At 46.4% G+C, this 24,697-nt stretch overlaps 1 protein-coding gene across 23 annotated transcripts in view; it reads right to left on the bottom strand.

Annotated features, from left to right (window-relative positions):
* Positions 1–3,875: 3,875 nt before the first annotated feature.
* The window catches only part of ICA1 (islet cell autoantigen 1), a 146,494-nt gene continuing 125,672 nt past the window's right edge, over positions 3,876–24,697 (bottom strand). For 22 of the 23 annotated variants that reach the window (XM_081800489.1, XM_081800491.1, XM_031031410.2 and 19 more), the window contains 2 exons: positions 22,145–22,414; positions 9,749–10,011 (listed from right to left, as the gene is read on the bottom strand). In XM_081800489.1, the coding sequence (XP_081656615.1) occupies positions 9,890–10,011; positions 22,145–22,414 (392 nt within the window). In that variant the 3' untranslated portion in view covers positions 9,749–9,889. Of the gene's footprint in view, positions 10,012–22,144; positions 22,415–24,697 lie in introns of all 23 variants that reach the window. The other variant, XM_081800502.1, reaches the window with a different exon arrangement.

Here is a 24,697-nt window from a genome sequence, read left to right as displayed (position 1 = left end):
TGTAGGGTCAGAAAATGTGAAGGTGGTAAAACCATACACATGGTTCCATGAGCCTAAAATCTCTGTCTCTAATGTCCTCAAGGACACTCACTGCATGGCCCTACTTCTTCCTGTGCTGTTCACTGTCTGTCATTTGCATCTCTCCTCGCCTTCAGCAGGTGGGTCAGTCAGGCACCCACCACCCTGGCTGCCATGTAAAAAGCCCAAGTGTGCACCTCCCACCTCATTCTCCCACAGACCCCCACGTCTCCCCTGCTCACCGCGCCTGTGGGCCCAGCTCTCCTTACCTGCCCACACCCGGAAAGCAAGGCCAGAAGGACAGGACACTTCAGGCTCCAGCCTGGGTCCACTCCTGTCTTTTCCAGGTGCTTTGTCTTTAACCACGGGCCTGGTTTATAGGGCAGAAAAACCAGCCTGTCTGGTTCTGGGCTTCTCTCACCCCAGGCTTGCCTTGAAGCCCAAGATAAAGCAGCGAGGGTTCCCCTGGGGCTGGTTCTGAGGGCAGGTAACAGATGGGCGGCAGAATGCAGGTAGCAAGAGCTCGGGGGTCGTGTGTTGTCAGGATTTGTTCTCTCCCTGCTAGCTTCTTCCTTTCCAGCTGGAGTCCAAGTCACAGCTCACCCAGGATGGCAGCTCCTATTGGCAGGATAAAAATAGCCCTCAGTTTGCGGAGGCCCGCGCCCGGCCAACTCCGCCATTCAAGGCAAGGAGAGAGGGAACAGTCCAGGATGGTTGTGACTTCCCCACAGGGAAAGGTGGCCAGAGGAACCTCCTGCTCACTGGCCCGTGCATGAGGCAGGCTTTTAGTGCTCAGGGAGGTTCCAGTCACATTGGTGCCCTCGGCATTAGCGTGAAACCTGTGATTAGCGTGGTTCTTTTATTGTTCATCGACCCCTTTGAGAATTTATGGAAGCTCTAGACCATTTCCTCAGGAAAAAAAAAAAAAATCCACAGAGGTGCATTTTCACACACACAAAAATTACATATCTCAGAGGATGTACAGAACTCTTGAGGCTAAGAGGTCCATAAATCCCTAGACCAGAATAGAGTACAAAAGGGATGAAAGAGTTTATAACCCAGCCATCGGAATAGCAATGAAGTATAGGAAGAGAATGGAAGCAAGGGTGTTGATCTGTCAAGTGCTGTGTCCTGAGAATGCCTTCTGTTTGTGCCGGGGACAGGGGGACAGCAGACGATGCTCTAAATGTGGTAATGACCCTTGGGGCACCACGGACCAGGTCCAGAAATACCAGCAAGGAGACACCCCAGACCAAAATCAGTAAGAGAGCTCCCTGGGAAGTGGCTGAAAAAGGAAGCCCCAGAGCTGATACATGATCCAGCCTCTACTGATGAGGCATTTCTAAAATCAATTGCCTCCTCCTTGGATGCCAGAGGCTCTGGATGCAGGCCCCTGTCGGGCTTCAGAGATTTCCTGAGCACTTTGCATCAGCTCTCTGCTAGGGCAAGTTATAGAAAAGTCACTAACCCAATTGCAAAGGCCTGCAGTTATCCACATTGAAATCTTTCCCCGGGGGTGTATTCCAGACGTGGGAGAAGGGGCATCGCATTGTGCTTGGATGGACCACTGAAGTGCTACAAGAATGTCAGGCAGTAGGAGTAGAGGAGAAAGGAAGACGTTGGTCAAGGCATCTGTGGCGCCTCAGAGTTCAACTGAGGTTAATCCTGTTCTCCAGGGGAGCACTGGTTCAAGGAATATGGCCAAATGCTTGAGCACTCTACAGCAAGCATTTGGGCATGTTGAGAACAGTAGGGCCCTCGGCTCAGCTTTCTACGAATTAATGATCAGAAGGCAGGACATAGGTATTATATTAAGACCAGAAGTTCTCTTTTCAGAGGAAAATACAAAGAGGTCCCATTGGCTCCAGAAAGTTAGGTGAGCAGCAGCTGAGCAGGGATGCCCGTGCTGACGAAGCGACTTGGGCTGTTTCTGCGGCCTGGCCTCTACTAGCCATCTCCCCTCCTCCCCCGTGTTATCTGTCTACACTGCACCTCTGCTGCTGCTTGCTCGGTTTCTGATGACTCAGAAGGCTCCTATCACTTTATAGCAACTGTGCATGGCTTCTGTTCATCTGGGTATCTATGCTGTTGTAACTGACAAATTGCTTCGTATCATCGCCAGCTCAGAATCAAAGGCGGAAGAAGCTGATAAACTCTGACTCCTTTCTGGGTGAAAAGGTCTTGTGCCAGGCCCACCACACTGGCTTCCTGAGCTAGTCAGCTGAGACCGGGAGGGCCTGTGTCTGACAGCGTGACTTACCAGCTAAGACCATGTCCCTTGTAGCAGAATGGGAGCTGGGACTGCTTAGAGGTGGGACGTGCGTGTCGCTGACATGCTTTGTCAGGACACTCACCCAGAACGGTCCTCATCTCCCGTAAGACAGAACTGCTAGCATTACCAGACCTTGGTCTGCCACAAAGAAAACAAAACAGCCCACCAAAAAACCCCCTCCTTTAACACACATATATTGTTTCTTTTGACCAAACTAGATTTTATTTAAGGTTTTCAAAGTCAGCTTTAAAGACCAAGAGCCTTTTTATTTTATTTTTTTTTAAGATTTTATTTATTCATTTGAGACACAGAGATACAGAGAGAGGGAGGGAGAAAACATGAGCAGGGAGAGAGGCAGAGGGAGAGGGAGAAGCAGGCTCCTCGCTGAGCCAGGAGCCCGATGGGCTCAATCCCAGGACTCTGGGATCATGACCTGGGCCGAAGGCAGACGCTTAACCATCCGAGCCACCCAGGCGCCCCCCAAGAGCCTTTTTAAAGCAGAAATAGAAGTACTCATGAAATACCCCATCTATGCTGTCCCATCTTCCAGGCCCCGGCAGTGAGGCATGTGGCTATTTCTGGCCAGGGGGCCGTGGAAGGAAGAAAAGTGGGTTTTTCTTCAGATGAAACAGCACAGCCAATACGTGATGGCACTCCACCTCTACCTTTCCTTGCTGCGGTGCCCGAGCAGCTCAAGTGTTTGTGTCATCAGCCATAGGCTGGTGATGCTCCATCAGCATGCATCCCTGGGGCTTCGTGGGGCACAGTCCCACTGACCCACACTGGACATAGAGCATAAGTGAGGAAGGAAGGAAATTTCCTGGTTATAAGCCACTGAGATTTTCAGTACTTGCTGCTGAAGCACAGCCTGCCCTATCCTGACTTACCCGCAGACGGATCGCGGACACCTCCCAGGAGGACACTGTGAATAGAGTGATCTTCTGTGGACCTTCCAGCTGAGCAGACTCCCAACTCTGCAAACCCATGGAGTCTCTCTGCTTCCCTTGTTATTTCAGAGGCTCACTGACCATGTAGAGCAGCATCACTTTGTGAAAGATCCAGAATTCAATTTCTTTCCTTCTTTCATTTTTTAAAACCATACTTACTGAGGATTAATTTACATACGTAAAATTCATCCTGTTTAGTGTAGGGTTCCATAGATTTTGATAATGCACACAGTTGTGTAGCCACCAATATAATTTATAGAAGAGCTCCGACCTGGTGCCTGGGTGGCTCAGTTGGTTGGGCGACTGCCTTCAGCTCAGGTCATGATCCTCGAGTCCCGGGATCAAGTCCTGCATCGGACTCCCTGCTCAGCAGGGAGTCTGCTTCTCCCTCTGATCCTCCCCCGTCTCATGCTCTCTCTCTCTCATTCTCTCTCAAATAAATAAATAAAATCTTAAAAAAAAAAAAAAAAAAAAAAGAAGAAGAAGAAGAGCTCCAACCAATACCAACTTTTCCTTGGGCCTCTTTGGAGGGAGTCCAGCCCTCCCCCTGGCCTCAACCCTTGGCCACCACTGACCTGAGGCCTATCCTTATAGGTTTACCTTTTCCAAAATGGCATACAAATGGAACCACACAGATATAGCCTTTTAAACAAAAAAACTTTTTATTTTGGAATACTTTCAGATTGACAGAAAGTTGCAAAGATAGTACAAAGTTCCTTACCCAGCTTCTGCTAATGCTAACATCTTGCACAGCTATAGTATTTTGACATACTAGTCAAAATTAGGAAATTAACATTAGGACAATACTATTAATGAAACTATAGACTTATTTGGATTTCACCCATTTTTCCACTAATATTTTTCTGTTCCAGGATGTGCCACAACATTTGGTTGTCCTGCCTCCTTAATTTCCTCCCATCTGTGGTGGTTTCTCAGTCTTTTCTTGTTTTTCATGACCTTGACACTTTTGAGATACATTGGTCAGGTATTTTATAGAACGTCGCTCAATTTGAGTTTGTTTGATATTTCTCTTACGACGAGACTGGGTTATGAGTTTTGGGAAAGAATACTAAGAGAGGTGAAGTTCCCTTCTCATTGCATCATATCAGAGGTACATGATAGCAACATGAATCCTCAGGTGGTTGTATGAATCAATAGTTGCTTCATGTTCACTGCTAAATAAGATCTCAATGGATGCATGTGCCATGGTTCCTCATTCACCAGGGGAAGGATATTTGAGTTTCTGGTTTTTGGAGATTATGAGTAAAGCTGCTACCAACATTCACATCTAGGTTTTTGTGTGAACATATATATATATTTTTTCTCTAGGGTGAATTCCTAGGTGTAGGATGACCAGGTTGTATGGTGTGTTTAACTTTATGTGAAACCGCCAAACTTTTCCAAAGTGGCTGTTCCATATTGCTTTCCCATCAACAGTGTGTAAGACTTCCAATTTGCTCTGCATCCCAATTCCTTTTGATCAGTGCTCTGGGTAGTGGTTCATTTTAAAAATACCCTTAAGTTTGGCAAGTTTTGCAGCATGTCCCTTCTAACTGGCAGAGAACCCACTTCATTTCTCCTGGTCTCCGCACAGAATTCTGTCCAACTTTGTGGAAAAATCCGGGGCACCTTACTCATTAGACTTTCTAGTCCCTTCCTACCAGCTTCTGCCATTCTCGTGATGCTTAGGAACGAGTTCATAAGGGATGGGGACAGAAGATGGGGCTTGGAGAGTCTCTCAGAAAGCCGTGGAGAGAGAGCAGCTTCTCATTCCCTATCTTCAGTATCGTTTACCAAGCAAGTGACCTTCTGGGAGGGGAATGGCCACCCTTGTGTGCTGCAGTGTGGGAGCCCAGTGCCACATCTTTGGGGCATCAACTCAGTCCCTGTAATGACTCCATTAGAGGCAATGCTACTAGGGAGGAAGGGAAAACAGAAGTGCAGAGAGGGTTTGTGACTTATAGCTGGTGGAACCTCAACTTGGGAGGCTTGGCCACAGATTTCTCCAGCTTCAGAACCCAAACTCTTCACAAGTGCCCTACACTACTGTCCTGGAGTGCATCCCCCAAGGTGTGTTTAATAATTGGCAAGAAAAAAAAAAGAGAGACAGAGTTGGGAGGAGAAAAAAGATGTGGGCTCTTAAAGGAGTTTTGTGTGTCTTTGAATTCCTTTCTTCAGCTCTCTGTTTCTAGCAAACCCCTTGAAGTAAAAGCAGCCTTGGCCCAGCAGTTAGGCAATGTGGGTTCTAATCCGGTTTCCCACTAAATTATAGTTTTTAAAATACGTCCCTCAGTTTTCTCATCTGGATATCAGCAGGTTGGATGCAAAGAGCTCTGTGGTCCCTTGTCCTGGCTGTCAGCTATAAAAGAGCTGCACAGTAGGCACCAAGCCTTCTAGTCCCAGGGCTGGAGGTGGCCTCCAACGGGTTTCTGGAAAACATTCCAGTTCTTTCAGCCTCCTGGACCCACACCCCCTCCAGAAACAATACACAAGTGTGTCCTCAAAGTCATTCCAGGGGAAACTGGAGTGGATCACCATGGCATTTTCCTGCCCAGGGATCCATTTATCCCTCTGGTATCAGCAGCACAGCTTCCCCTAGAGGAACCATCCTTTCTCAGGCTTAGGCTCCAGGACAGGCCCAGGAAAAGCTGGGGAAACAGCCTATTTCCCACCCCCACCCACCTTGATTCCAGTGGCTGACTGAAGACTGGACACAGGATTCAAGGCAGGCTCAACTCCAAGACTTTGGCTGGAGATACCATGGTGGCCATTCTGCCTGCTTATGAGAAGTCTGTTAGAATGAAGCAACACAGAGGTAATCAAAGGTGGGAGCTGAAGAGGGGGAAATTGCTGAGACCCCCACCTGAGCCCCTATGCCTGAAGCATACACCCAGACCTTTTAGTTAACTGAGCAAATAAATCCACCCTCATTTTCTGTTGTTGTTTAAATGAATTTAAGTTGAATTAGGTTATAATACTTAGGCATTTTTTGAGATTTTTTGAGAACCCTCTCTCAGGGTTCCGGAATCCTAGTTATTTATTTAAAAAGGAGGAGGACAAGGAGAAGGAGGAGAGTAGTTGTAACTTGTAGTAGTAATAGTAAACTCTAAAAGCCCCACGAAAGACAAGGTCTAATGTGGTGTTGGGAAACACACAGCATGATTACCACCACTCCCTGCCCTAATCCCAGTACAAACATCACTCATTTATCAGGATTCTTCTCTGTGCAGAATTCTTGGCAGCCACTGCCAATCACTGAAGTTGGCTCCAAGTTGAAGTCTATTTTCCAACAAAGCATCACTGCACTGTGCATGGTGCCAGTCAGAGGACTAGAGATGGTTTGAATCAAAGGACTGACTGCCATGGCCTGTCTGGAGGACACTAATCACAAAGACAGATGCACTTTGGTATACTGGCAAAATCAATAGTGCCAATAGTTAAACCCGGAGCGATTGCCAGGGTCGGCCCCGAGGGAGGGGTCTCTGGGCGGTGGCGTCTGAGAGAGGGAAGCATGGAGCTCAGTTAACTGGCTCCTGGAGCTGAGGCATGGGCAGAAGGCATCTTGACCCAAATGGCTAGGCAGCCTCCCATGGCACCTCGGGGGCCTCGGCCCTGGCGCCACACCCCACGTAACACTGGCCACGGCATGACGGGGAGACCCCTCTACATGCCCACTGGCAACCCAGGGCTCTCGGGGCTGCCAACTCTGAGCAGACCACGTTTCCTTGGGCATAAGCCTCCGACAAAAATTCTAAGTTGGTGCCTTTCTAATTCTGAAGCTGACGGATGCTTTTCTCACTCTCACACAGCTCAAAATCAACCTGACATTTCTAAAATTACATTTTGAAGGCAATGAATCTATAAAGTGCACCAAAGCCCATGCCAGCTGGGAGAAAAAAAAAAGGAGGAAAGAAATGTTTCTGGCTCCCTCCCTTAAATGTGAATATTCTTTCTATATTGGCTGGGGCAGCAGAAGGGAAGGGAAACTTGCAGACCACCTAAAACGGCAGGGAAGTTTTCAAGGAGCAGGTGCTCTCTGAATTTCCCCGAGGGTTCCAGTGCAGTTGTGGTGCAGACCAGCCTGGAGACACAGGATGAAAATGAGGGAGTAGTGAGACTGGGCATGAAGGGGGTGGGGCACTTTTGTCTTCCTCCAGCCAGAGACAGTCCCTTCTACAGGCGGCTGGAGAGGGGCCCCGAGGTGGGCCCCCAAGGAAGCCCCCCGGCTGCACGGCACAGACTGCTTATAAGAGAACAAGCCAGCAGCTGCTTCTCCTTAAACTAGAGAGGTGGCTGAGGGGGCTTTGTGCGAGCCAGGATCAAAACACGCCTATCAAGAGGGATCAAGAGCCTGGCCAAGTGCATTGCAGATGGGAACCGGAATTGAATTTTTTTTTTTTTAAACAAAAATGGGTAAAGAAAATTCAGGGAGAAAATGCCTCCATGTGCAGTACTTTCCTTTTACTGGTAGCAAAGCCTGTTCAACTACCACAATCCTCCACTCCCCTTCACCCACAGATCAACTTTAAAATGCAACCTGCTAGTGTTTAAAGTGATCTATTCAACAGAGAAGGACCCCACACCCCTTTGCCCCCCCCAGCCCGCTCCCTGTGCCTCCAGCCTGGATGGAGCAAGTCCACCCCTCCTGCTTTGCTGCTTGTCTCCTTCCTGCGGTTGCTGTGGGCTTCCACGGCTATAAGGAAATGTGACCCAGGAGGAAATGATGAGTCCTTAATCCTCATTCCACACAGGGCAGCTCCATTCAGCAATCATGAGTCCAGTGCTTGCCAGGTGACTCCAGGGTGGTTATTACTAGGGAGACACAGAAGATTTGGGGAAACAGGGACCCTGTTCTCTGAGGTTGCAACACCTTGTGCTAGAGGCAGATGCATACACATAGGCCTCCCAGGCCAGGCAGAGCACCCAGCATGTGCTAATAATCATGAGACAGACAAGGGCAGGAAGGAGAGATGAGGGGTGGTTCCTTGAAGGAAAACTGCGTGCTACACTTAAAGGAGGTGGGATGTGAGGAGCTCCTGAGGGGTGAGTTGGAGTGTGATGGCAGCTGAGGGTAAGGAGAGGGGGCCATCCCAGGTGGAGTGTGCAGCAAATGATACGCCAAGAATCGAGAGGAAGGGCTTAAGGATCCAGCAAGCTTTCCTGTGTGTGTGTGGGAGGGTGGGTGGGGGCCCTAGGGCTATATCCTGATATCCTCAAAGACCACGCATGCCAGGCTAAGGAGTCATTCAGTGAGATTCTTACAAACAGACTCCGTGGACAGTTTGGGCTGGCCAGGAAGTAAGCAGAGCTACACCAGCCATATAACACACTGAGTCCCAGCCCCAACTCGCCTTCAGGTCTACTCCTGCACAGAGGAGGAGGAGGAGGAGAATGCTTTCCAGTCCCCCAAGGCTGTCTTGCAGAGGACAGTGGCTACTGCTGGGGCCAGGTCCTTCCATGAGGGCACACCGCAGAGAGCAGAGAAGCCGCATTCTTGTGTTGGGGGAAGTGGCCACAGGAGACCCTTTCAGAGCTGGAGAGTGAAGCTAGCAAGAGTGCAGCAGAGACCTCCCTGGCCCAGCTGGGCACGTAGGATCAATTCTTGCTAATCAGCAACCCTGCCCCCACTCAGGGCCACAGGCGACACAGGGAAGGGAGGAGAGCCACCAGCCCCGGGGGCTCCACATGGGTGGAGTGTCTGAACCGCTTATATGCCCACATGCAAAACTTGCTCCCATCTCTGCCTGAGCCATCAGAAGTCCATGCCCTCCTCCCCTGGCCTGCATGTGGGCGATGGATGGGATCATGTCAATAGCTTCACACAGGTGGAACTAGTCCTTGTCCTCTTCCTCTCCAGCCCCCACGCCCATGGCACCTCCCCCACTGAGTCCCCACAACAGACTCTATTAACTTGCCTTCGCATGTCAAATATCTCTGCCATTTAATTAAAAAAACAAACAGTTAATATCACAAGGGACTCCAGAAATACATGCTTTTGAATTCCAGCCACGGAGAAGACAGAAGGAGACACTAGCATCTGCAGCTATGGCTGCTTCCCACAGAAAGGTCCGTGCAGTGGACTCCAGCCCAGCCCTCTGCCCACGTGAGAACACAGCCCACCTGGCAAGGGCTGGGGAAGAGTGTCTGTGGTGGCCGGGGCTTCACCCAGAGCTCACTGGAAGGTGGCTTGGCGGGAAGGGAGGCTCTTCCTGCAGCCCCCTCTAAGGGCCACAGAGGCAGGGGGTACACGAGGAGGCATTTAAGGTCTGTTAGCCTCCCGCTGCCCATCTAAGGCGACAGGATTCATTATTTAAACCTAACACAGAACAGGCTTATGATTTGAGCTCGGATCTCACGGTATCCCAGTGACACATCAGCAGCCATGATGCAGATGTAGGCAGGAGAGCAGGCAGCCTGGAAAGTGCTCCTGGACAATCCTGTATTATCAGATCCACACAGAGAATACACTCAAACCCTTTATACCAAATAAGAGTAAATAATTATACCAATATAAACAGGGCCTCTGACCCTCTCATTTTATTAAAATGGCACGTAAATATTAAAACAGCATACTGATCACTTCATACGTCTGCGTGCCCCCAGGGGTGTGGCCGAGGAGTGGCACGTGGGCTCCCACCGTGAGGCTGCAGACTCATGCATTGAGCAATTCGTGTTCTTTATCGGTTTTCCCAACAGCATCAGGATTTGATAATGGGTCGAGGTCGGCAAAGAGGCTGAACCAGGCAGTCAGGTCTGAGGCAGCCTTCACAGGCTCTGGGGAGAGAAGAGAAAACATGAATGCAGGCCCCTTCCAAACACCCACCTCTGCCATGCGGCATGCAGGTGGGTCCAAGCTCCTCTTGAAAAGGGAGGATGCTATGCTGCTCAGTCAGACAAATCCCACTACACTCTGCCTCTAAAACTAGTTAGGGAATTCCGTGTCTCCCTGTGGGCTGGCCGATAAACAATTCTAAACCACGGCCTAAAGCTCAGTGAAGAACGAGCCCAGTGTTAACCCACACCTGTACCCTGCTCCAGTGGACGGCACCGCCCACCAAGCTGCCCCAAACCTCAGACCGTGCTGCTTCAACACAAGCAGGAAATAACACTGTGATTTCAGAAATCAGACCGAATGGCTGAGAAAGCAAGTTGCCTTCCAGTGCCCACTGGAGGAATCTTTTCAAATCTGCTGGGTCAGGGGAAATACTGTGGCCACTCTCTTCAGGCTTCAAAGCAACAGGCCTAGAGGAGGGTTGGCACCTAAGGCCTGGCCACTCCTCTTTTCTCAGGGTCACTGCCTTCTTCCACCCTCTCCCGTCAGAGAAAGGAGGTCTTTGACATGCCCCCCTCCTCCTGCTGGGCTCTAAATCGCCCCCACACCCCCCTTCCACTTCACCCTCACTAGAGCCTCCCCTTCAGCTGCTCTTTCTCTGAACCACCTGCCCTAACTTCCCGAATGACAACAATTAGAGAACCACATTCTTTTCCAGATGAGAATATTTGCCAATGAGTGCCTGATGCAAGTGATTTCTACATAAGCTGGGGGCTCTTCTCTATATAAATCATTCCACATGAGGATCGAAGTTCCACATGAGGATTGGCTTGGATGACCTAGGCTTTTTTCCCTTCCCCAACAGGTGGGAGTATCAAAAGCACGAAGAAAATGTCTGACAGGTTATCCTCGCTGAGAGCGGCTAGGAACGTGCCTGCCATCTGGCTTAAAGCGTCTCAGAAAATGTTGGTGGGACACGCTGCTAAGAGGTTATGCCAGGGTAATGGAAGAGTGGTGATGGAATTGTCCCACATCAACAGGCCTTTAGTCTTTTCATGAAAATGGCACTGAAATATTAAGATAATGTGCCAATCGTGGTATACTTCTGATTCCCGTTTTTTTAATATATAATCTCTCATAGATTATTTTATCATGAGATAATCAATGCATCTATTATAGACATAAAATTACTGCAAGCAAGGCGAGTTGATAACGCGCAAGGTATTACTGTTTAACGTTAATTGAATTCCATGGGCAATTAGCCTGCAGAACACTTGGCTTAGTTTGACATGATAAACTGAGACTTAAGAGATCTCAATATAGTTTGGTTGGGTCGTAGAGTGGGAACAACTTTTAAAAAAGGGAATAACTCATTTTTAGTCATGTAGGAACAGGAAACTATGGAGCAAGACTGATTCAAAGAGGATGAGCCTATTTCTAGTCTTGATAGGGAATATCAAGATATCTTAAAGATATCTCCAGTAAAAATACGCTACACCCACTCCCCCTTCCCCCTAACCTCCCAAAGATCTAGGGCAGCCCTCAGAGATAGCTATGGCCTTGCTAGGAGGAGTCAGGTGACTATACTTTGGGGGCAGCCCTCACATTCCCTAGACCTCCACTGCTGGAGTTTGGGAAACCAGGTGCAACTGTGCAATACCTAAAAGAACATCATGGGGATGCTTCTGGATGATAAAGACACCACCTGTTACTTCCTGTGATCAACACGGGGAAAGTGGGTGATGACCAAAGAAGAGAGAGGCAGCTGCAAATACAGAGATCTTCAGTAGAGCACATGCTCTCTCTGGGGGCCCATCTCAAAAAAGAACAATCCCATGAGCTTGAAAGGCCCTCCCGTGACAACGAAGGAAAGCCAGCTCTCTCCAAGGAGCACTAATTAAATGCCTTGTTTGGTGGTGGCAATGGTATTTTCAGTTAAAGACAGCAGACCTCAGTGGTCTTTCCTACCTTGCTGTATCCACCCAATGTCGGGCAGCACCCAGCCACGTGGAGATGGGAATTTGATTCCTCCTCATTTGGTTTGATAAAGGGAATTATGAATTAGGACACTATGCCAGAAAAAGTCAGAATGCAAAACTCTCCACCCTTGTAGCCCCTGATTTGCACCCTTGGGTGCTCAAACAGAAATTAGTAAAGAAAGACAGAAAACAGGCCAGTGGAAAGGAAGGCAACTGTCATTTCCAGGGAATAAAACACTGTATTACTTTTCATTGCAGGGCTGTTGTCATTTGGACTGCTTGCCTGTGGTGCTGGCCATGGAGTAGGAGGAGGACTGACATTGCCCTCTGACCAGCCTAATGTTCAAAACCAGAGGTGGTTAGGTCTAGGGAAGAGCAGACACACCACCCCCCCAGTTGCTGGGCGCACACACGGTCTCACCCACAGTGGCCTCCAAAGAAAGGGAAGAGGGTGGTGTGACAGGCCCTACTGCCATAATCCTCATGCCTGGGATAGGTTTTAGGGGACAGTCGATATGTATAATCATGCCCAATTCATAAGTATGGAAAATTAGGGAAAAGATTGGATTTTGAAAAAAGAAACTGTGAAATTGCTAAGGTTAAGACATTTTTTCTTTTAGCTCTATCCCCATTTTTCTTCTCAAAGAACATTATTTCATGGTCACACCAAAGATTATCCATTGCATTCCAAGGAAATTAAGTGCCTTGCCTTTCTGTCATAAATGGAGAAAGCTTAAAGAAGTGACCACCAGTAAATGTAGCAATATAACTAATAAACTGCAAGTCTTCTCTACTTTATTATGATCCAGCTCATTTATTCTCTATACAGCTAATTTAAATTGAGAAGTTTAGTTAATACACAGAAATAAGTGGTAGTCTAGTCCAAATGTATGAGGGGAAAGCAAGCCCCCCTTAACTTGATGCTTTATCTTACAGTGGCATTTAGCCTGTGAAACCCAACATTCTGTAACGTCCCTGCGTTCTGCCTGCCCCTCATGTGTACGTGGCATTTTGCATTCGGCAGTCCTGCTTTGGGGGAAGCAAGCCCCGTTTCCCAGGGCATTCACTATGTGTGCTAGATGTTTGGGTATGGCTTACATTTAATTTAGAACTTTACCAAATACTTCTTTGCACGTCTGCTTTAATTCTTGGTGTAGAAGTCCTGTCTTCTCAGTGAGACAAGAAATTGTTTCTTCATTGTGCTCCAAAATACCTAATGCAGTATAGGAAAGGTGTTGTGGACTAAATCCATTCTTGATTCTCACTGTGGAACACAGACCATCAGATGATGCACCACTATTGGGTCCAGCATTGTTAAAACTGTATCCTTTTACGGGGATGCTCTGGTTATAGCATTTTCTTCAGAAAAGGTTTTGTCTCTGATAAGGCCCTCATGAGACAACATGTTTGGATGGCACAGTTCAGCTGGGCCAGTGAAGCCAATTTCTGGAGCAAGAAAGTCACGGAGCTTATGCCAAAAAAATTACAGGATTTCATGCTATTCATTTCCCCTGCCATTATTCTAAGATGCGTAATAGGGGACTTAACTAGCGAATCTTACTATATTTATTAGTTTGCATTTTTGTGTCATCCCCTAGAGTTGTGAGCCTCCTGAAGGCAGGAATCACATATTATTCATCTTTACCATCCTTTAGTGCACCTTCTGGCACATGATGGCTGTTGAATTATGATAAACTCTTGGAGAATATTCTTAAACCATGAGAAGTACACTTATGAAGCATTATTTTAAGAGATGGCAAAACAATGCTTGGCACAGTAGATGTTATAATACTGGCTGAGTTATTTTATTTTGGGCAAGTGGCATACAAAAAACTCTATGAAGACTAACCAATGACAAATGAAACAGGTGGCCTGCGATCTATCTATTGGATCTAAAACAATGCGAACATAGAGAGGGTTTTTTAAAGTATTACTATTCTTTGGAAAGGTATTTGAATATGTCATTAACATAATTCATAAACAGTCAAAAGCACCAGATTCTGAAGGAGCTTTCTGGGATAATGGAAATGTTCTAATGCTGGACTACAGTGATTATTGCACAGTATAAATTTACCAGAAATCCTTGAATCACTTTTACAATGGCTGATTTTTATGGTATGTAAATTATAGTTCAAAAAAAGTTATAAAACTGACATATTTGTGTAATCCAGGAGTAACACAACTTCCCTAGTTCCTAGATAACTGGCCCATGAGCATTACTTCTAAGCACAAATCACATAAAACAGTGGTAAATGTGGGAAGTTAGAGCTGTGGATCCACAGTATGCCAAATAAAGCTGAAAGAGGTAGAATGTAACTGAGTAAATTTTACCCTTTTCCCTACAACCCTGTCCCCAACACCAAAGTAGTCAAGACCCATGGAACCTTTCCACCAACCCCTGCAAGCCTGACCTCAATCTCTCAGAGCAGTGGTTCCTATATTGTGGTGCCCACACCCGCAGCATGGGCACCACCTGTGAGCTGGCTAGAAATGCAAGTTCCCAGGGCCAACCCTGACCCAGTGAATCAGAATCCCTAGGGGCAAAGCCCAGGAAACTGTTTTAACAACCCCCCAGTGATTGTTATGCAAGTGCAAGTTTGGGAAGCACTGTCATAAGTGGTCTCCAAGGAGGCTGCAAGGCTCATCATGTCCATCAGGATAAGGTCCAACACCTTGGCTGAGGCCAGAGCCAGACAAAGACAGAGGCCCTCCTAGGAAACAGAGGGGTCTGTCTCAAAACCCCACCTTCTCAGGTCCTGCAGTTTTAAGCTCTTCAGTCCCATGAAGCTCTCTGAGTTCAAGGAGGCCCACACTTCCAGATAGAATCTGAACTGACTCAGAGCAAAGCCAAATGAGATGTATAGAAGTCAACCCTCCCTGATCTCTGTATGCTATTTGATACAGTGGGAACTCAATGAGATAATTCTTCCCATTTCAAAAATATGCACAACATTCATTTTTAAAATGGTTGCAGATAATGTTCGAAAAGCAAGGCAGGTTCAAAGCATTGTATTTTTCGGACTATAAAATGGAACACATTCCTAAAGGAGGCAGAAATAAATCCACATGTCAAAATGGAGCTCCCCTCACTTTACATAATGAGCATGTTCCCGAAAAGTTATAAATAAATAAAATGTCTGTATATCAAGCCATATTTTAAAAGTACCAGAAATATAAATCATATTTCAAGCCCATCACTTCAAGGATTATAATGGCATATTCCTTTATAAAGACAATAAATGGCTTCTAATTGGATTCATTTGTAACTATGGATGATTTAATTTAATTGCTCGCCTAAACACTCATGAACCATACAAGTAACATCTAGAATCTATGGATTTGAGGGCTTCTCTACAGCAGAGAACATGAAGAATGATGAATCTGAAGATATGCCCTCTTTGGGGACTAAGATAATGGGGACAGCATACCTCAGAAATTTCACAAAGACACAGGGTATCATTATTCCCTTGCCCCATAGTGAGAGGCAGAAACAACAGCTAGTTTGCCAAGTCACATTGTTTCCTTAGAACAGCTATTAAGTGTAAGTCTAACAATGGACTATATGTGCATGAGGGGAGAAAATGGTATGGCCGAGACACCACCTAAGAGAAAAAGAAAAGAAAACACCAAGCTCAGCTGCAATGTCATCCTCACTCATATCACTTTGGGAATTATTTAGGGGAGGGGTGCAATGAGAGTAATTATGGATGGAATGCCAAGTCAGATTTCAAATATCTTGGCTTCTGTCAGGAAAAAAATGCTATTTAAAGAGAACTTAGTGTAGCTAATATTCCTGTAATTGCCATCAACTGTTCTCTAGTTGGTGTTAGTTGGCTGAGGTGTTTTTAACATGAAGGTGTGGCTAGAAAGATGTCTCCCCATCTTTGAGTAATTGTGTCAGGAGAGGGTGGTGAAGGGTGGGGGCCGCAGAGCAAGCGCGGAGAGCTCTGTGAACAAAATGACGATTCTAGCTCACAGATCCTTTGATATGTCAACTGTGCTACCCATTTGCAGGAAACACATATAAAATTTTATTGGAACAATCCTGCCCCCTTTACTTACATAAGGGAAAATATAAATCAGCCAGAAATAACACTGGCCAGCTAGAGCAGTTAAGTGAAGCCAAAAAAACACCATCCAGAGGAGCACTTTACCATGAATGTAATTTAACTAGCTGGGAGAGCAAAAGCCCGGGCTGGGTTGATGATCACAGCCTGGGGACACTGAGTTGGGGTTGGCAGTGAAGGGGAAAGTGGGAACACCACAATCATGGTAGTCAAGCACCACCCTGCCATCCACATTTCCCTTTCTGGACCCCAATTTTCATATCTGCAAAGGGTGGGTAAAAATTCCTGCCTCATTAGGTTGTTGCATGAATAAAATGGGATCTTGTAGGTGAAAGCAGGGAGCACAGAGGTTAGAGAGCAGGCCACCAATAAATCTAAGCTGAATCTAAAGTTTAGTACAGCTCAGCAGACATGAGGAGCAACCCCTGAGATTAGTTTAGGATTGCTTTCTTTTCATCTAGTGATACAATGTCTGTTGTTCTCTCTCTCCCTTCTTGTCATCCAACCATCCATCCATCCATCCATCCATCCATCCATTCTTCCATCCATCCATCCATCCATCCATTCTTCCATCCATCCATCCATCCATCTAGTCTTTTTTTGAACATCTATTGTATTCCAGGCACTCAGCCATGTTCTGGAAACATGATAGTGAGCAACATAAACATGGGCCCGGCCCATAACAACCAAAAGCAAGAGACAAAAAATTACACCAATCTTACAATGATGTGAGAGAAGAGGAATGAGTAAGTACTGGGTGTAAAGGGAATGGAGGCAGAAACACCTAACCCTGACTGCTGGCGGGGAGAGGGAGTCAAGAAGGCTCCCTGGATAAAATGCCATTGAAGCTGAGAACCTGAAGGATGAGAACTTAACCAGGGAAAGCAAGCATCATGGGTCTGAGGCAGGAGACATGCTCTAAGGAGGAGAAAGAGCATGTGCCAGACTCACTCAAGTTCGATATGGCTAGAGTCCAACTTACTGACATAATACATGGGTCTCCGGCAAAACAAGGTTATTAAGTCATGCTAAGTAAAGGTGTGGGAAGTGTAGGCAGCAATGGGACTGGGTCAGGTTCTAAAGGACCTTGTAAGCTAAGCTGAGGAGTTTAGAACTTAGGCAAATGGTGGATATAAAACTGCAACTACTTGGCAAGTCACAAGACCTATCTGGGATTTCCTGATTTCCTCATTTATAAAATGAGGGTGGAGTAGATGATCAAGTCTCCTTCTATGGATTAATTGAGGCACTTAAATTCTGCACATACCCACGACCTGCAGATGCTCCTCAACAAGCTCCTTCTTTAATGGAACAAAAATTCTACTGGCTGATGCCGAGAGTGCCTACTCCATGTTCAAACTCTAACTGCACCCCACAGTCCTCTCCAACTCATCTCAGATCAGTTATCTGGAAGCAAGTTAAGCCAGGAATGGCAAGAGGTGAGCTTAGTTTGAGGAAAGGTGAATTTGAGATAATGCAAGGTCTGACATTACATTAGCCTTAAATAGAAACCCACCCAGATGGCAAAAGCACCTAGGCATGGTGTAAAACAAAAGAATATCCAGAAGGAACGCAGGGCTGTATGTTTGTGAGAATGTGGAACAAGACTCCTAACTTTGGTTTGCAGAATCCTAAATTAAAAGATGTCCTGGTGCATTTATTTTGAGCAGATGGTAGTCTTTTCAGTATCAGCGTCTAATTCTAAATTAAATTTGGGGTATTGGTGGAGAATGGAGAAGAATGTCAAATGAGGTTTTTCAGCCTCACCTTGTCTCCCACCTTGGGCAACCCCTCTGGCCAGCTCTCTTTCTAGCCACCTTAAGAGGCCTCCGGAAGGTACGATTTTCTCATCACTGTATGACAGGAAACCCTAGCCCCTATCATGCTGGTAACTTCAGAAACTCTTAGAAATCCTACATAAAATCAACTCCTCTTTCATTTATTTATTTTTTAAGATTTTATTTATTTATTTGACAGAGAGAGACACAGCGAGAGAGGGAACACAAGCAGGGGGAGTGGGAGAGGGAGAAGCAGGCTTCCTGCAGAGGGGAGAGCCCGATGCGGGGCTCGATCCCAGGACCCTGGGATCATGACCTGAGCCGAAGGCAGACGCTTAACGACTGAGCCACCCAGGCGTCCCACAACTCTTCTTTTAAATGTTCAGCCCAACTTGATCCTAAATGTAAGTTGCTTTGTTTTGCTCTCCTAGAGCTTGAAGTTGGGGTGGGGGGAGGAGGAAAATATAATTGTTATCTTACTAAATCTCCCTTCCTTTCTATTCTCCCAGAGCATAGGGGAGCAGAGGGAGGAGAGTGGACAAAGGAGGGAGGGCAGCAGAAGAAAATGGGGAGACAGAGGAGGGGAGGAGATAGAAGAGGTGAAGGAGAAGTGAGGAGGGGAGAGGGGAGGAAAATGCAGCCTGTGGAAGAGAGATGTTGCTGCAGCTGGAGCCTGGAGTGTTTCCCTCAGTTCTCTTGGCACTCTGACCTGGAGGATGCAGCCCCACCTGGACCTCACAGAGAACTAGGACAATGGTGGTGAGACTGAGCAGGAATGCACTCCAGGGAAGATGTGGGTGGCTGCTAGCACAGGAGAAGATTCTGTAGACAATCTTGATTTCAGATTCTTTCTGGAACATCATCCAATTTTTGTGGTCGACAGGGACCCTGCCTCCCTACACCTACATTCCTCCTCCATGGCAACCACCTGTCCTTGGTCTCTGTGTGTGTCCAGGACACCCAGGGCCAGACTAATCACGACAAGTCCTGCTCCTCTGGGAGCATCCAAGGAGAGGCCTGAAGGAACCCACAGAGGAATCACATTTACCATCAGAGACTTGGTGCAGAGAGGCAACAGAATGGTGAAAGGCACAGACTCCAGAGTCAGATGGCTTGGGTTCACAGTCTGTCTGCCTCCTACCAGATGTATGATCTCAGGCAAATTACCTAGCTCCTCTGTTCCTCAGTTTCCTGAGCCCTAACAAGGAAATGATGATAGTACCTGCCTGGGAAGGGTGTGGTGAGGATTAGGTAAGTTAACTCTGCGACTGCTTGTTTCACTAAACCAACATGCCAGAGAGCCTTTCTACTCCATGCTGTGTTTGAAAACTTATTTGTTTCCGTTGTTTATTTAATTTGGTTTTTGAGCTGATCTGGATAATCAGGGGAAGCAGTTTCAATACGAGGTATCAGAAGTTTAACAGTTAGATGCTTTTGTAATTCATGTATATAGATGGACTTTATCTAGAACATGGAAGTAATAAAAAAAATCTAGAGCCAATACTCATCTTTTCCTCTTTTTTAGGCACGTGGGGAAAGTCCTGGCAAAAGCACAGAATGTGGTTGTAACTGGGTAATATGATTGGTCATCGAAGCAGGGTAACTGTTCTTTATTTGTACCACATCTGTTTTGAAGGTTCCCTGCGTCAGGACAGCATCAGGGCTAGAATTGTGGGAGCACCTGTTGGGAATCCATAGGTGTGGTAGAAGCTAAATGGGCTTCCTCTTTCAAACACTTAGGTGCCACTTTTTTTTTTTCTGTCATTTTGAGTTCCATAGACATTCAATTTGTGGCTGTTGGCATGCAAAGGAAACATGGTAACTCAGAGGATAAAAAACAACTCCTTTAACACTGGTCTTCATAGAATACCAGCAGAGAAAAAGAAACTTTTAGCAGCCAGGACAATCCTTTTAAATGGTAAATCAGATCATGTGCATCGTCAGTCTAAGACACTGTGATGGTTCCCAGCTTTGCTTGGATCCCCAAAAAAGGCCCAGGTTCTTCCAAAGGCTATGTGGCCCTGTATGGCCAAGCCTCTGCCTCCCTGCCTCACTCCAACAACAGAGCTCTTCTTGCAGACCCCTGACCACACCAAGCATGTGCTGCCTTAGGCACTGACCGGCATTGTGCTCCCCTTGTCCCCATCTCCCCATGGCCGATTCCCTCACCTCCTGCAAGTCTGCTCAGATCTCATCTTCTCTATAAGAATCCTATTTAGTTCTACAGACTGACCTGCCTTGCCATCCACCCAGCACTCTCTATCTCCTGGTTCTATTTTTCCTTTTCTCCATAATACGGATCACTTTCTAACCTAGTCTGTGATTTTTTTTCTTTATGATGTTTATTGTTCATTACCTCCTCTTCATGAGAATGTGAGTTCCAGGAAGGCAGAAGCCTTTTCTGTTATATTCTCAGGTGAATCTCCAGTGCCTGGCACAGAGAAGGACCCAATAAATCTCTGTTGAATCAATGAGAAACTTGCTAAGGAGCTAGGAGTAGGGTGGCAACCTTAAGTGAGATTTTGGTAGCTTGAGAAATAAATGGGCTCCCTTGGTCTCCCAGTACAAGAATACCTCTTTCTACAACAAGCTTACATTTCTCACTATCAGATCACCTCCCTCCTTAGACCCAAGCATTACTCCAGTGCCGTTTCCTTGGACTTGGGACAAGGCTAAAGTGTGAAGTCCACAGCCATGGCTCCTGTCATAACTCTCAGGCATAGTTCGGGGCCATGGGCCCTGAGCTGAGATCTCACTCTGCCTGCTCAGGAAGAGGGCATGGAGCTCTGACTTCTCAGCTGTCAGTGGGGGCTACTCACAAGTGAGTGACACGCAGCCACCCCAGCTAAGGGGGAGCACTGCCACCACGGTCCCTGTGGGCCTTCACAGCTGGGGGCCTGAGTGGGGTTCATCCTGTAGCACAGCTGGAGAGTCTCCAGCAGCCCCCAGATCTGAGTAGTGGATCCTGGCTCTGGCCTTCCAGCTCTCCCACGGCTCGTCAGCACCTCTACCACAGGTGGGCGGGGGTGAAACTCAAGTCACCGGCAGCCTGGCTCATCTGGAGCCCCATGAAAGAGATGGCGAAACCCAGGGCTGAGACTGGGGGTGAAGTATTTTTGGATTCCATTCATCCCTCCTATCTCTAACTCCGTTACTGAAAATAAACGATACAGCTACAAAATGAGACTCACAGAAGATGATAAAAGGAATGGTGTATTTCGTAAAAAAAAAAAAGAGGGAAGACCTTTTTTTTTTTTGGTCTTGCCCACCAACTCTTGCTGTATCCATGATCTCATCTCCAAAGACCTGAGGTTTTTTTTTTAATAGCTCATAATTACTTAATCATTCCAGCTCTGCTGTTTGTTCTCAGCTTTAAGTGCCAGATAAACACTTATTAAGGAGATAGCCCACATTCATGGAAAAACCAAAACAATTTGAAAATTTCTTAATAGTGATTCCTGTCTTAAAATTAAGGTGACATGAAAGAAGGAAAAAGGTGTTGGAATACTAGAAAATAGTTTCCTTCCCAAGGTCTATTTAGAAACTCAAACTAAAATTTCAATTTCAATCTGAGTTTGAGTTCTCTACTCTAAATCAAGGTGCTCCCCAGGCCGGTAGTTCTCAGCCAGCGTGCCTTGCACCCTGACCAATGTTGCCGGCCACAGATGATCAGTGTGGCAACTGCATTTCTGTGGTGGCCAAGATGCATGGGGCTGTTGGGCCACGTGTTTCAGAAACAACAGGAACAGCTGAGCTGAGAGCATCCTCAGGGCAGGGATGGGCCAGGAAGGAGAGACAGCAAGAAGCAAGATAAAATCCAATGTGAGAAGAGTTAAGAAGCCCAGTGGGATGTTACTTGGCACCAGAAACATGGCATGACTATAGCCATGTGGAGAACTGTCCAGGCAGGAATGGCTAAGCCAACTGGTCCATGACTGTGAAGACAATCTGATCCTCTAAAGTATGCCCGGCAAAAGCCTACAATCAGAGCAAGATAGTAAGATTGAGGGCCACCTCTCTAACCTTTTATTAAAAGGAAATGTGAACATGAGGAGAAAATGATGAGAAGTAAAAGATCTTAAACCCTGCAACATATCTTAAAGCTGGAATATGATTCTGAGATTTCAACTAAAAAGTCACTGGATATAAAAGAAAAATACAAAGATGAAAAAACAGCCACAAAAAGACACTAGATATAAAATAAAAATCAGGAAACATTAAAAAAAAGACAAGGAAGGAAGAGGCTTTTGAATTAAAAATAAAGAACAAACAAACCAAAAAAACCCCTATTTCAATCCCCATGGTACATACCTTGTAGTGAGGCCTGTAAGTCTTTCATGTTTTGGTCTAAAAGCTGTGAAGGAAGGAATCCTGAGCCTGTCTGGGGCCTGGGGTCTGGCTCTCCTGGGGCCACAGCAGGCGCTGGCTCCTTCAGCCGGTCGTCTCCAAACACAGCAGCCCACTCCTTGCTGAACTCCCCCTCGTCCAAGGAGGAAGCACTGAAGATCTCACTCAACAGCAGCAGGTCATCCTTGTCAGCACCTTCAGGTTCTAGGGTCCCTGCCGTTGGGCCCAGGCAAGCTGAACAAAGTAACAGAACACAAAACGCATCACCACCCAGGGTCCAAGCCCTTGGGAGTAAATGCAGTGGGGGCTGGGATAGAACAGACTGGGTGATGGCTAGATTTAAGAAAAAGTTTATCAAACTATAAATTATTCTCATTATAGCCTCTCTTAAGAAATTTCAGAATTCAGGGCACCTGGGTGGCTCAGCTGTTAAGCATCTGCCTTCAGCTCAGGTCATGGTCCCAGGGCCCTGGGATCGAGCCTTGCATCGGGCTCCCTGCTCCGCAGGAGGACCACTTCTCCCTCTCCCACTCCCCCTGATTGTGTTCCCTCTCTCACTGTGTCTCTCTCTGTCAAATAAATAAATAAAATCTTTAAAAAAATTTTTTTTCAGAATTCAATTTCTAGTCCCATGGTCCCTCATCCCCGTTCCTCCAAAGCAAGTTCCATTTCCGAGCATCATTAGAATTGTACTGAAACAGTTTCCACCAAAACGTTTTGTTTTTTTTTCTTAATGTAAAAGCAAATTTACCACCAAAACATTTCTCAGACAGGAAGCAAAGCCAGGATTGAAGGCAGGTGAGAGATATTAGTTCCTTGTTTGCATAGCTTCCTGAATCTTCTCACACAACAAGCCCTAAATCCGCAGCCAACACACCATGTGGGAGCCTGTCCTGTCATCCAGGATGGGGAGAGGACCCTTGCCACACGCTGGGCAGGAGCGGAGGATGTCAGGACATCCAACGATGACCAAGGGAGGCCTCTGGCTTCCCTTTGCTGCAACCGACTGCAACCCAACCACAAGTCCTTGCCAAAGCACAGGAAAAGTGGGTCTGGTTTGCTTGTAGGCAGCAGTGAAAGAATGACTGGAAAACAGAGCAAATAACGGATCCACCCAGAGAAGGCCAGAGACGCAGCCCAGGAGCGCTGGAATGAGCTCGCGACCAGAGGGGAAGCCCTGAGACCATTGTGACTACAGCAAGACCCTTAGCTCTTCCGGGCCTCTGCTTTTTCACCTGTAAAATTATAATATGAATAATGCCCACCTCAAAGCACTGTCAAGAAGACCAAAAGAAATGGACCTTTAAATCTCATTGCTTATCCAAAAGGGAGACTTTGAAGAAGAGATCCATTCTTGCAATATGAACACTGACAAAATACTGAACAGGGAATATAAGTAGTACGGGGGCATTGCTAAACAGGAAAACTACAACAAGACTTTTCATTGGGTTTTCCACCTATTTTGAACATCAAGAATGGATGGTCTTATTAACTGTGGCTTTGCTATGGTATCTAATAGCCACATGGAAACTGCAAACATTGTTGTAAGTCACGAAGAGAAGGAATAATCATGATTTTCTCTGAGCTATACTGCAATTCTGATACTGTCATATTAAGTGAGATTAACAGGTTTTCCTCAAATATGAGATAATTAGTAAGTGACGGCTTTTTTTTTTTTTTTTTTAAGGAATACAGCTTATCTGTCAGCTTTACTGGATCTATTTTCAACCACACTTAATACAACTGGCTTCTGATTGAGAGGATTTTTGATGTGCTAGGCAGACTAGCTATACACCCAGGAAGGGAGGAGTCCAGACACTCTCCTATCACTCTGGTTTAAAAATAGCGGCAAAATATCGCTTCAATTGGACAAATGTCTAATTTAAGAACTCTTATTGTTTGTGTTATCGCAGAAATTTGCACTGAGACACAGCTTGTAAGGTGGGGTGCTGAGGAGATGAGGGAAATGGCATTTTAGAAAACAGGCTTTTGAGAGAGTTCTGCAGTAGGAGGGTAGGCAGCCAGGACCCACCTTGGCCTGTGTGTGGTGGAAGGGCAGGTGGGTAGGGTAGGACAGCCCATATATGTGAATGCAGGCAGGAAGCGTGGCTGTGTCCCTCAACGTATTAACTTCACAAATCTCTGTACTTTCTACTTTCAGTTGGGACTGGAATACCCAAACCTTCTCTCGTGGTTTACTATCTGGCCTGACTGAAATCAGATGATTGCTGAATCAAACCTGTTTTATTGGAACCAATTCAAATCAAAGAGTAGACTCTAGAGGAAGGGATGACTTTAGATGAGCACTGAAAATTATGTGCATTCTTCCTGAAGTCACTTTACAGCCCAGTGCTAAGTCAAACCCTGGGAGAGGCTTCCCTGCTTTCATCAAGATGTCAATCCAGGGAAGATCATGACTAACATCAGCAAGAATAAATAATAAACTTTAAGCTTTCCCCAAACAATCAGAAACTGCAAAAGCTCTATCTTTGTTTTTACTGTTTAGGTTGTGTGCAA

The sequence above is a fragment of the Leptonychotes weddellii genome, chromosome 12 (genome assembly GCF_054177405.1).
Source record: "Leptonychotes weddellii isolate Sample4059 chromosome 12, ASM5417740v2, whole genome shotgun sequence".
NCBI lineage: Eukaryota > Metazoa > Chordata > Mammalia > Carnivora > Phocidae > Leptonychotes > Leptonychotes weddellii.
The sequence above is the reverse complement of the archived record's forward strand: the minus strand, read 5'-3'. Positions and strand labels throughout refer to the sequence as shown.